General features: G+C 39.1%; 1 protein-coding gene across 3 annotated transcripts in view; it reads right to left on the reverse strand.

Annotated features, from left to right (window-relative positions):
• Positions 1 to 13,987, reverse strand: part of kiaa1549lb (KIAA1549-like b) — a 56,319-nt gene that overhangs the window by 9,224 nt on the left and 33,108 nt on the right. For 2 of the 3 annotated variants that reach the window (XM_053499724.1, XM_053499726.1), the window contains 6 exons: positions 11,493 to 11,656; positions 11,298 to 11,333; positions 8,085 to 8,263; positions 5,325 to 5,458; positions 2,508 to 2,632; positions 783 to 1,015 (listed from right to left, as the gene is read on the reverse strand). In XM_053499724.1, coding sequence (XP_053355699.1) covers positions 783 to 1,015; positions 2,508 to 2,632; positions 5,325 to 5,458; positions 8,085 to 8,263; positions 11,298 to 11,333; positions 11,493 to 11,656 — 871 coding nt within the window. The remainder of the gene's footprint in view (positions 1 to 782; positions 1,016 to 2,507; positions 2,633 to 5,324; positions 5,459 to 8,084; positions 8,264 to 11,297; positions 11,334 to 11,492; positions 11,657 to 13,987) is intronic. The other variant, XM_053499725.1, reaches the window with a different exon arrangement.

The following is a 13,987-nucleotide window of genomic DNA, read 5'->3' on the forward strand; positions in this document are numbered from 1 at the left end:
TCAGTTCAGTAAAAGTCTGCTTTAATATTTTAGTATTCACAGTGATGTTTTTTCCTGCCATCACAAAAGATAGAAACAGGAAGTGACAAAATGAAACCAATCAGATTGTCGTTACACCACCCAGGACTACCATGTTTAAACAGACCAGTAATAGGTTCTCTAAGATGGAAGTCATCATTCACACCTCTTAAATCATACAGAATAAGTTAGGGCAAGTGACAGGCAAAAACGCCTCTAGGAGCAAAAACGTCTATAGGGGTACGATTCTTGCTTTGGGTGCAAATGGTCCTGGTTTCAATTCCTGCATGAGCAATACCTTTTCGGCAATGCTGGCTCAAACAGTAAAGGTTCTGGGTTACTGATCAAAAGGTTGTTGGTTCGAGTCCCATCGTTGCCAAGCTGCCACTGTTAAGCTCTTGAGCAAGGCCCATAACCCTATCTGCTCCAGGGGCGCTGTATCCTAACTGACCCCGTGGTTCTGACCACAGCTTTATAGCTGGGATATTCATTTTCCTGTGCTGTTAGGTGCCTATGACAAATAGTTGAATCTTAATCTTAAAACCACCTTTATAATAAACAAGCAAGAAGCCACAGTGGGGACTCAAAATAGACCCAATTTTCTTCTTTATGATGACAGCAGGTAAATTAAGACAGTTGACGCAGCATCAGGACTTCAGTGTGTATCCAGATATAGTATACCAATATCATAACAAGCATAAATTATCCCAAATCCAATGCATCCTAAAATATACAGCAGAATGTTGACATCCTCACACACTAACCTTCTGCGAGATTTGACGTACGTGGAGCTCCGTTCGTCGTCGTACTCCGGCGTCCTGCTGGACGGTCGGGTAGCCGGGGTGTGTTCAGCGTCGTCGCTTTCTTGCCTCTGAGACTTGGAGGTGGCGTTGCCCTCGGCCGATGGGATGTCGTAGTAGCCTTTCCTCTTCGCTTTCAGCCTCAGCTTGTTCCTGTAATGCTCGATGTCTGACTTCTGCTTCAGAGCCATATTCACCTGAGGAGAGACAGAAGAGGAAGTGGTTTATCTGAAAGCACAAAATAAAAGAAATAAGAAAGAGGAGCACTCGAGCCTTAATTTCCCATCGGTCAAGTAATTATACACACTCAAGGGAAATTAAGTTTTTTTTAAATGCTAATTTAAGTGAATAAGACCAGAATAGACATGCACATGGTGTGCTTTTTTTATTATACAAGACTCGAGGCATAAACTACTGATATAGAGCAGTGAATCCTGAGTAAACTATCAATCCGGTTTGATTTGATTGGATTCGACAGCACTGATGTTTACTGTCTGATCTGTCTCAGACAGCTTTATTTTAATAAATTATTAAAGTATTAAAAATGCGTAAAAATGGCTAATAAACATTAAATGATGTGTAACGTGTGTTGTTGATTGTTTAAATGTTATGTCTCATACAAACAAAAGGTTTGTCTCAAATACCGTGGTAAATCAGCATACAAATCAGGAAACCGCCCGTTTTAATTCAGTGATTTAGTGACACCATGGGTCGCAAAAATGTCAGCAAGGACGGTAGCAAGAAGAAAAGGGAGACACTTTCCGAAAGGAATCATAAATTAAGGTTAAGTGGATTTTATGTCTATTTATTTTTCTGTCTATCAACAGATATTAAGACCTAAACAGGACTGTTTAAAAGACACGGAGACAAGCAGTATGATCTCATGTCCTTGGTTAAATGATGTTCAGACCTTCAGAAATTAATATTTGTCCAACATGCTTTGTGTGCTAGCCTACCTAGCAAAACCTTGCATGTAAAACCAGCCTGATTTCTTTGTGGCCATGCTGTTCTATCTGGGATTTATTATTATTTTTAGATCTGAAATGCTTAAGATGATTCAGCTTTAAACTCACTTGAGAAATGTCTGGACTCAGAGTGATTCAATGAAATGACATAAAAATAACACAATGTAAACTAATAGGGTTGCATAAAAAAAATGATCAATTTAAGCTAGATTGTGAAAAAAATTATTCCAGCATAACAAATTTAAACACAACCCAGAAGTACAACATAAATGCATTGTTATTAACCAAGCACATTTGTGTTACAGTAAGTCAGCGGCTTTATGTTGTGGCTGGTAAAGTGGAATGTCATTTTGACCTCTGCTATGTTCGTACCACCACATTTTGGCCAAAAAAAAAAAAGAAAAAAAGAAATGGCACCATCAGGTCACGACTTGGATAACGATCGTAAACGTGTATCCAGATCAACAGAAATGGCTGAAGTACAACTGTCTATTATTTTCCCCATGGGATCAATAAAGTGTATATATCTATATATGGCTTCATACTTTCTTGTGATTTTAACCCTGGGGTCAAACCTGTAAACATACAGAAGATAGAAACTGAAGAAGATTCTTATATGTTTGTTAGATTTAACTGTAATCTCTCCGGAAGACAGACAGCAACACCAATAATGAAGTGCATTTCGGTGAAAATAATTTTGGAAACGGGTGTTTTGGAAACGTACCTCGCCGTTCAAGACGGCCGAATCTTGACTGCGGTCAGAAGAAGCTGGTTGTGAGTACGCCGGCGGAGCTGCTATGGGTTTTACAGAGAGGAGCTGTAGAGATCCTGACGAGGTGTCATAGGGATCTGCCAAACACACACACACACAGCACTTACTTACACCTTTCAGTGGATGTGCTGTGAGCTGGAAATGCTGTAGATGTGGCAATATCTTGCTAGCTTGCATGTACTGATAAAAAATGTTCTGATACTAACATCTGATACTATGTGATGTCATGCTACAAATCAGCAGCGGTCTAGATGCAATTTCTGAAGCAAATTAGACTGCATCCTGTGTTTATATGCAAAAAGTATTGGCACCCACGCCATGGTAGTAATGATCACTCTCACTCATTCTCTATAGCATTTATCCTGTACAGGGTAGCGGAAGGCCTGGAGTTTATCCCAGGGGACTTCAATCCACCTCAGATCCCACAAGCATGTAGTCCAAATGTCCTTAGTCCAACTAGGGACCGTTGAGGCCACTGGTGACCATTCTATGGTAGAACCTCTGATAAACATTTACATGCAAATTAACACACTACAATTTACAATTTGGGAGCACCAATTCGCCTAATCTGCATGTCTTTGGACTGTGGGAGAAAACCGGAGTACCCGGAGGAACCCACCAAGTACATGGAGAACATGCAAACTCCATGCACATAGACCTTGAGGTGGGAATCAAACCCAGACCCTGATGGTGCAAGGCTACAGTGCTAAACTATGCCACCATGATGGGCAATTTAGAAACACTAATTAGCCTAAACTGCATGTCTTGTATACTGCATAACAGTAATAATTGTTATGATTAAGAGTGAAGAGAAGCATCATGGAGAATATCTCAGTGGTTTATTGGTCAAACAGCAGAGCTCTTTCAGTCTTCTTTGTTTCTATCATTTGTAAAGTGGCTGCCATCTATTTATCTATTAAAACCAACTCTGTGTCTTATGCTCAGCAGTGCCCCCTCTGTAAAAGACTGGTATTGCACTTACAACACTTCAGGGATTTTTCCTTCATTCGTTGTTGAATATTAAATCAGTATCACATTATTTTTTTTTCCTCGACACATTAGCTTCCTCTATCAATCCCACATGAGACGTAAAACACACTCACACACTTTATTAGCAAGAATGAAACTGTTAGCCTATCATTTATTTTTGGAGATGTATTAGTGGCTGTTCCTCTCTCTTTGTACCTGTGAGGTCAAACACAGTGTGTGTGTCAGCAGAGGCAGCATATGGCTGTGACAATGTGCTGTACTGTACACACTCCCTGCAATCCTGACACAGCGAGAGGGAGAACTCTACATGACAGATAATTGTGTGCCAGGAAAGCATCTGCTTTCTTATGTGCAGTGAGATGTATGTATGTGTGTGTGTGTGTGTGTGTGTGTGTGTGTGTGTTTGCTTTAAATCTTGCATATATAAAGACCCATTTTCATCATAGTTAGTATCTGCTTGTTGCTATTTTGTTTGATGAAAAAGACAAATTTCCCATGTATGGTCAGAAATGTAGGTGTGAAGTGAAGATCATAGTCTCCAGGCACTGTGGGATTTCATAACACACCAGTTTATTATCATTAGTATTCATTCATTTATTCATTTATTCATTGGGGGGAATTTGTTGGAGTCTCCCAGGAGACTTAGGGCCTGTCCACACGGAGACGCGTTTTGCTGTATATGTATACATTTTTTATCGTATTGGCGTTTCGTCCACACGGATCCGGCGTTTTAGGAGACTGAAACCGCAATTTTTTGAAACCGGGTCCCAAAGTGGATAAATCTGAAAACGAAACCCTTGCGTCTTCGTGTGTACGGCCAATCCGTATATTTTTTTTGAAACGATGATGTCATCTCATCACACGTACTGTAACAGCAACAACAATAATGGCGGACTACACGGTTGTGTTCGTGTTGCTACAAAGCCTACTAGCTTTATTACAGCAAAATCTAAGCTCAAAGTCTTCTTCTCCGTGTATAGTGTATCTCTATGGCAGTATTACAGCGCCCCATACTGGTCTGGCATATATACTACACCGTTTTCAGTGGTTTCGTGTGTACGCCGATATTTCTCGAGACGACGCCGTGTTCATGAAAAAAAATGATCGGATAGGGAACGAACCGGCGTTAGGGCTCAAGGCAGGGTACACCCTGAATGTGGTTACAATTCTACGCAGGGCACACACATACACACGGACTCACACACTACAGGTGATTTGGGAACGCCAATTAACTTAATTTGCATGTCTTTGGACTGTGGGAGGAAACCGGAGCACCTGGAGGAAACCTGAGTTCGCGGACAGGGATTATGTGGTGACCAAAAATGTTTTAAACTAACAGCAGGCTTTTTGGATTTCTTAAATATGTTATATTCATATTTTATGTAAATACGTACATCATTGTTCCCCATGTCAGTCATTCATGAATACAATAACAGTCCTGGGGCAATATCACCTAACAGAAAAGCAATTGAATACTACTTCATTGTATATTAAGGACAATACAAATATATATTTACGGTGGTGACTGGTAATGTATAGTACAGTATATGGAGTTAGATGTTTAGGTAGTCATGCATGTTTTAAAAAAAAGTTTTTTTTAAAATGTTGCACTTTTTTCAAATTAATTAATTTGTTTTTATTTTAATTTTGTCAGTGAATCTGGCCTTTAATGACCTTACACAGCTGAAATATAAAAAGAAACCATTTTTACACAGTTGGTTGATGTGTGTATGTGTGTGTGTGTGTGTGTGTGTGTTGCTCTTTTTCTCTCTCCCTCACCAGTCCTCTTCTTGCTTTCCTCCTTCCGGAGACTTTGCTGTGTTGTGATTTTCTTCGCCGCGGAGCCTCGTACTGAGACCAGTCTCGCCGCTTCGACGCTGCCCACAGAACCGTCCTCGCTCGGCAACCTGCTGCTGGAAACCATAGCAACAAGATGGCAGAGGTTCATGCGTGGGGATGCTTAAGTATTTCTGTTTCTCTCTCTTTTTCTTTTTCTCTTAGTTACACCTAAGCTGCTGCACCAGCTTTCTCACCGAACACACAGACGTCAGCTTTATAACAGCTTTGGGATAATCTCATAATAAGTTTTTTTTTTTTTCTTATTAGCTTGATCTTGTGCATTTTCACAGCCTCAATTCTCCAGGTCGGGATTTTTAAAATGACGCATTGAAAGTAATAGAATGTTAGAGCATCAGAAATCTTTTATGAAATAGTTAATAAGTTTAGAACAAGTTAACACTGGTCTCAGCACTCCCTCAAAGTGTGTGTTTTTGTTTGTTTGTGTGTGTGTGTGTGTGTGTGTGTGTGTGTGTTAACAAAACACTTCAGATTTTTTTATATCTCAAACTCCCTGTTTCCCTCTCCTCCTCCAAACACTCCATTACAGTGTCTATGTAAATGAGCTATTGCTGAGCCACGCCCCTCCAGAGAACAGCAGAGCTGAGCATCACGCCAGGGGAGGGGCTTATCTTATATTAGATCACATTAGGGAAAAAAATCTAATAGTCAAGTTAAAACTCTGGCCAAGGACAATATGCATTTTTTTAAGTTTTTTGTCTGCACTTGTAAACACACACACACACACACACACACACACACACACACACACACACACACACACACACACACACTGGAGAGCCAACTGAATATTTAAACGGGACTAAAATGTATTTTGCATAATAGAATCCCTTTAAGGGGAACATTAAAATGCAACATACAAAAGCAACAATGAAACATTCCTTAATAAATAATACTTCATTTAAAACTGAATTCAAATAAAACTTACAAAGGTTGTTCAAGTCAAACCAGGACTCATGATGAAACTTCTCGTGAATAAAGGAGAAAAAGGTATAAAAAGCGATTTATATTTACAGAAGACTTCAAGCCCAGTACGATGATGAGACGTTTTAAAGAAGGCCGTACATCCATGAATGACGATCCTGATCCTGGAACGCCAGATCCTTAAAAATTGACAGATAACTTGTGGAAGAGACACATCTGTCTGTGTGAACGGTTACAGTCCTGACCTCGCTCCAAGCCATTTCTACATGTTTGGGCCATTAAGGGAGTTCCTGGGAGGCCGGCATTTCAGACATGAATCAAACAGCATGTCCGTTCATTTCTTGTGCGTAATGAGAAAATGTTCTACCTTGATGATGTCCAAGAAACACTGGGATAAGTGCATAACATTTACATTTACATTTAGGCATTTGGCAGACGCTCTTATCCAGAGCGACTTACAAAAAGTGCTTTAATGTTTACAACATTGGATACATACTTACACTGGGTTAACTAGGTAAGTAACTAAGTACCATTAGTCCAACACAACTGAGAAGAGTTTTTTTTTTTGTTTTTTTTTTTTTTTTTTTTTTTTTTTTTTTTGGGGGGGGGGGGGGGGGGGTTAGTCCAAGTACTGTAGAAACAGATGCGTCTTGAGTCGTCGTTTAAAGATAGTCAAAGTCTCTGATGTACGGACATCTAGAGGAAGTTCATTCCACCATCTAGGTGCCAGAACAGAAAAGAGCCTGGATGAATGCCGCCCTCGATCCCTGAGAGATGGTGGGATGAGGCGAGCAGTGCTGGAGGATCGGAGGGAACGTGGTGCAGTGCGTGGTGTAATTAGCGCAGAGAGGTAAGTGGGTGCTGGGCCATTTTTGGCTTTGTAGGCAAGCATCAGTGTTTTGAATTTGATGCGGGCAGCTACAGGAAGCCAGTGCAGGGAGCGGAGGAGTGGGGTGGTGTGGGAGAACTTGGGAAGGCATAAGTGTAGCAGGGGATTATATAGAGAAATAAAGGGAGTTTTTACCCTCATCACTGTGTTCCGTTATTCTGCAAAATCAAAAGTCCCACTTTGACTTGAACACCACGTTTAAATAAAATCTTCTTTGTGCCCCTTTTGGGGGGGGGGGGGGTTTAGTTTCCACCTGAAAACGTCTCACCTCTCAGTTCTAATTAAGTGGCTTAACAGGTATAGAAACTCTGTGGAATCTTTACGTCATGTCAGTAATTTATGACCTGGATGATTGAGAATGATAACAGACAGCTGTATTGTTTATAAATGCTGTAATTGTTAAAAGCTGTAGGCCACTTTATGGAATGTCATGTACAGTAATAAGCTGGTGCTGGAGCTGCGAATCACAGGTTTATAGTAATACACTCTTATTTAATACGGGATTGTTTTCATAGTAATCAATCATTTAGGAGACGCTCCAAATAAAAAAAGGGTATAATTATTAAAGGAGTCTCCGGTGTCAGAGCTAAAGCTGTACCTTCAGGACATAAAGAGAGTCTGGTGAAGGAACAATGTACATCTGCTATAACAGAAGACGATTAAACTTGTTTTTATAGTAAATATTAATGTATAATTCATAGTATATAATTCATAAGTATAATGACCTGTTTTTTTTTGTGTTTTTTTTAAGAAAGATACTGTCTTTAAAGTTATACAGTACTAAACTAAACCTGCAGTGTCACTTCCATTAACTTACAAAGCAGTTATAGTGTATATTACAAAATTAAATATCTTCCCAACGTCCAAACCTTTTCCGGATTTCACCCCCGAGGATTTTTTTGGAGTTGGTGCCGTCCGAATGGATGACCTTGTCGAGGGAGAGAGAGGCGTCCCGGATCGGCAGCGGAGCCTGCGGGAGGGGGGCGCTGTCCTCATCGGCGCCGAGCTGACCCAAATGCTGCTTGGCGTAATCGAACCCCTGAACCGGCTGCACCAGGGATGCAACGTATATATACATATATATATATTAAAAAAACACACAGAGTTATCAGATATTTAAAAATAGAAAAGTAATTTATGAAGGAACTAATATTCTAATTTAAGGGTAATATTTGCACAATATTACACACGATTATAACAAAGTGAGACCGTGTTTAATATGAGAACAATTCTGGATATTAATAACGGTTTGGTTATTTTTTTAATTGTTTAATGTTTGGCTACTAAATTACATCACACACAGACATATATGGCTTAATATTATTTATTTATTTATTTATTATTTAGTGGCATTTCCATTCATTCCACCATTTGAAAGAAAATTTTTGCTTTTTTTTTATAGAATCCTTAAATGTTGTTTGTATATTTCTAAAATCTCTCTCTCTCTCTCCTTCTCTCGCTCTCTCTCTCTCTGGGTTTTTCATCGAAAAACTAAGGTTTTAGTTTTATGAAAAATACTGTATCTTGTGTACACCACCGGCTTTTTGTTAACTGAAAGCTTTTTGGGTTTTTTTTTCTCATGATGATAAAGGTGATATTTGAGTGTAACGTATGAGAATAAATGAGATATCTTATAAGTGAACTAAAAGAAAAAGTCAGATTTTTAAAAATATTTCTTGTTACAATATATATATATATATATAAACAATAAATGAAATGCAAGTTGTGTAAGCCTATTTTATACATACTGATTATTAAGCATAAATGTATTATTCTGCTGGCAGATAATTTCCCGATTTTTATGAATAAATGCTTAAAATGAGGAAAATTATCTACCAATAAAACAAGAAACTTACACTTTACATTTTATTTAAACTTGTAAAAACTCTTAAATTTGTTTTTCTGTTAATGTGTATTAAGAGACTGTAGGTAAATTTTACTAGAGTTATGATATTTGCATGTGCCAAGTTGTCTTTTTTTGGATCATTTGAGTTTATATTGCTTAAAAATAGTAAGGGTGATCATTTGCAAGATAAAATACTCCTATTAAAAGTAAGTAACATTCAAAAATGTTTGCAGCACAAATATAATTAAAATCTGCAGCTTTTAATGTTCTAATCCCACAAACCTAATACATTTACCAGAAACATTGTGCGAAATTATTAGAATAATAAAAAAAGGAAGTGACCTAGCCAACTTCAGCTGTTTTATATCTGCCCCAAAAATGTCCATTTTTAGCGTTATACTGTCACACTTTGAACAATAATCATTTAAAATGCAAAATATTAGTATTTATTTGAGTATTAAAATACAAAAAAAAAAAGGTATTTTAGAAGCATATGGCCTCTAAATATCATTGCCTAAATTAAAGCATTCCGTGCAAAATTATGTGATTATTTTATGAGAGTAACTTTTTCCCCTAGGTGAGACTTTTTAGCACCAACACCATGTTTTTAAGTAATTCATTTCCATCACCCCATGTTAAATTTATTATTACTTTTTTAAAACAACATTAAGCAACTGTTACCAGGACAAAACTATTTCCCTCTTGAATTAATGAAGTTCTTTGAATCTTGAATTTTAAATGGTTTGGACGATTCCCAAAGGGGAAATCTGTTGTTTTTGGCAGGTGTTCCAATGCTGCTTATCCATCTAGAGTTACATCTCCATGTCCTCACTTACATTATAGCAGCTATAAACAGTCATTCCCATTAGCGTATTTTACTACATAAGTTATTTTTTGTAAATAGGCCATTAATGCACGTCTGGTTAGATGCTAACTGCATTTCATTGGCTTTGTACATATACTTCGCAAAGTTACAATAAAGGTGAATCTAATCTAATATAATATAATATAATTCCCTCACCAGCCTCTTTTAATCTCTCTTGAAGTTAATAAAACAGAAAACACATCATCATACGCCTCAAAGACGCCTAAACTCCTCTGTCCTGAAGATTCCTGTAAGAACTGTAAAGTTACTGTTTGACCTCTGACTGTTACACCGCACTGACACTGGAGACTCCTTCCATAAACCAAACCTCTTGTTGTAGAAAACATATCTATATCAGCGATTACACAAAATATATGTTACGTTTATGTGTTTATGTGAATACTGTACAAGTCACTCTGAATGAGCTGTTACCATACATACTATAAACCTTGGCTACTACAACTCAACGCCTTCCCGCCAATCAGAATCCAGAATTTCATTCTAGTCGTTTATGTATTTAAACACAATCTTTTTTTATATAGCTGATTCCGACACTTAACTTTGACAAACTCAGGAAAACTCAGCCGTGTCTATATGGGAAGATCATTTAGCTTCCTTAATTTTATTTCTCTAAAACTTTTCTCTATAACTGGATTAAACTTTGAGCCGCTTTAATTGATTTACAACGCAATTAAACTAGAAGTCATGGAAACGTAAAACACATTACAGCTAATTTGCTTCCAACTGTCACATTAAACCTGTACAGAGACACTCAGTTTGTTCATTAACTAATCATTAAGACAGATCAAGTCCTGCCATTTTATAATATAAAGTTTTCACAATTTTAACGCCTTTAACTCACATCCCAAACCACGCTCACCTGAAAACACATATTTTACCCTGGATTATTTTCTTTATACATTCTAAAGTTCACATCTTGTACAGACTTTAAAAAATGATCTTTACCTCTTATTACACACTCACTGTATGTAGTTTTTTGATGGAAAAAAGATAACATTTAATTGATGTTAGCAGAGGAAAGCTGTCTTTTAGCTGTTTTTATTAATTTATTAATATACGTTTCCCCCCAGTTTAGCAGACTAGATAGCGTGCATAGCACAGCCGGCCTACTTTCACAAAAACACAAACCTACAGAGAATTTCTGACCTTGTTCCCAATACAAACTCTACTTATTTGGGTCTATACTCACACACACACACACACACACACACACGCACACACACAATTTTTGGACAGCATCAATCAGCATCACCTTGTAAACTGTCCGAGGATGTAGCAAAAGTCATAAACCTTCCTTGTGATTGTAAATGCAGCTTAACACATGAAAAAAGACGCAAGTTGCATACGTACCTGGTGATAGTAACTCATGTCTCTCCGATAACTCGTCTGCGTGAAAGAGAACAGTGCAGAAAGTCATTTTTTTTACGGTCTCTCCCTCTATGTTCTGAGTGCATTAAGCATGTTATAATACAGTAAAAATAATCCCATAATAATATAAGAAACAAAAGGAAGGGAGAAAATGTCTCCGCCGCGATCTCTCTTTACCTTGACCCGTGGATTTAGGTTGCCAATCCCGTCGGTTTTCAAGTCGCTCTTGTTTTTGTGGCAAAGAACAGCAGTGATGATGATGATGATGATGGTGACGATGCCGATCGGAGCCAAAACAGAAGCAATGATCCAGAGGTTGTTGGAAGGGCCCTTCACCACAGCTGCAGGATAGAAATTATAACATCTTTCTAACATCTGTCTCTGACCTCCACTAGCATGAGCTCAACTGCATCACTTTCAAAGACATATTTGCATTGGAAGTGCTTTCTAAAAACACTCTAACCAGTCCGCACACATGCTTTGACCATGCCATCTTTCTCCCTCTCTTTCCACACCCAGCTACTGGCCAGACCTAAACGTTTGGAACGATTTGGCTGATTTAATTTCTATATGTTTTGACCATGCCCACTTTCTCTAACCGCCACTCTGACCACACCCACTGCCTTCTGTACATAGTCTGACTATGCTTACTGGTTTCTCCTGGTCCCACCTGCTATTACAGACACTCTGACCACACCCACTTGCAACTATACACACTATGGCCACACCCACTTGCAATTATACACACTATGGCCACACCCACTTGCTACTATATGCACTCTAACCACGCCCACTTTTCTATTTCAGAGACATTCTGACCACACCCATCTGCCACAAAAGACACTCTAATCACACCCACTTGTTACTATAGACACTATAACCACACCTACCTGCTATTACAGACACTCCACTCTGACCACACCCACTTGCTACTATACACACTATGACCACACCCACTTGTTATTACAGACATTCTGGCCACACCCACTTGCTACTATACACACTATGACCACACCCACTTGTTATTACAGACATTCTGGCCACACCCACGTGCTACTATAGACACTCTGACCACACCCACTTCCTATTTCAGAGACATTCTGACCACACCCATCTGCCACAAAAGACACTCTAATCACACCCACTTGGTACTATAGGCACTCTGACCACACCTACATGCTATTATAGACACTCTAACCACACCTTCTTGTTACTATAGACACTATGACCACACCTACCTGCTATTACAGACATTCCACTATGACCACACCCACTTGTTATTACAGACAATCTGGCCACACCCACTTGCCACTATAGACACTCTGATCACACCCATCTGCCACAAAAGACATTCTGATCACACCCACCTGTTACTATACGCACTCTGACCACACCCACCTGCTATTAAAGACACCCCATTTTCTTCAATAGACACTCTGACCACTCTGCTATCACAGACACTCTGACCACATCCACTCGCAACTATAGACACTATGACCACACCCACTTACTACAATAAACACACTGACCACACCCACTTGCTACTATAAACACTCTGATTAAGCAATTATGTACAATTTAACCACACCCACATTCTATTACAGAAACTCTTACCCCACCCACTCCCATTCTGTCTACAAAGCCTCACTCACTATTCCCACACATGCTTTGCACACTCTGACCTGGTCTCTGGTGTTTTACACACTCTGCCTCGGACTGCAAATTGGTGGGAGTCCCACCAATACCCATAGGTCCTCTGACCGTGCATAGATGTAGACACTGTGCCCACTCCCACCCACTTCTACTCATCAAACAGCAGATGCTATTCTCCCAGTGCTAAAATGTGTGTCTTTTCACGCATTGCAGGTTAGCAGGGCTCCTTATTATGCATACAGTACATTAGTATTAAATTACCTTTTTTCCCACTTTTCCCAATTTCCACCCATCTTTAAAAATCAAGTGCATCCTTTTAAACATCTACTCACTCACCATTAGGGGGCAGTGTAACACATTTGGCAGAAAAGATCTGTCCAGATTCCTACACCTGTTCAAGTTCACAAACACTAATGATTGGCCCTGATCGATGTTGATGTGCAAGTATGCCACCCCAGCCCATTCCTGAGGGCATGGCCAATCTGCTCCCTAGAACTCCTAGCCAAGGATGGATATAGCCTTACAAACTACAGCAATAGGGTGAATGTGTCTAATCTGCCACTTAAGAGCCAGAAATTTTTCAAAGTAAGCTTACAGTGATGCTGTACTAGTGCTCTTTGTTCTACAATCTTCATGTCTTAGTGCCTGCATGAGAATAAAGACATCCCGCAGAATCCCAGCTGTGCTTGATGTGTTTATGTTAATGCTTTCATTTGCACATGCCTAAAGCAATGCTAATAATATGTTTCTGAACAAATCCCACATCATACACATGCACATTGCAAGAATGCTCCACTGTTCTGTCTCCCCTGAATTCTTGCCAACGTTCAGCATTCCATCCTTCTCTCCTCTCTGTAGATAACTGAAGAGGTTTATAGCACCTCTATAGAATACAAGAATGAGTGTGAGGCGCTCAGTTATACCCCTATGTAGTTACACAAGTGAAAGTGGATTAGGGGATTAGTGTAGAAACACTCATTTCCAAGTCGAATCCCAATGCTGTCAGTTGTCTGTCAGTA

The sequence above is a fragment of the Clarias gariepinus genome, chromosome 7 (genome assembly GCF_024256425.1).
Source record: "Clarias gariepinus isolate MV-2021 ecotype Netherlands chromosome 7, CGAR_prim_01v2, whole genome shotgun sequence".
NCBI classification, from domain to species: domain Eukaryota; kingdom Metazoa; phylum Chordata; class Actinopteri; order Siluriformes; family Clariidae; genus Clarias; species Clarias gariepinus.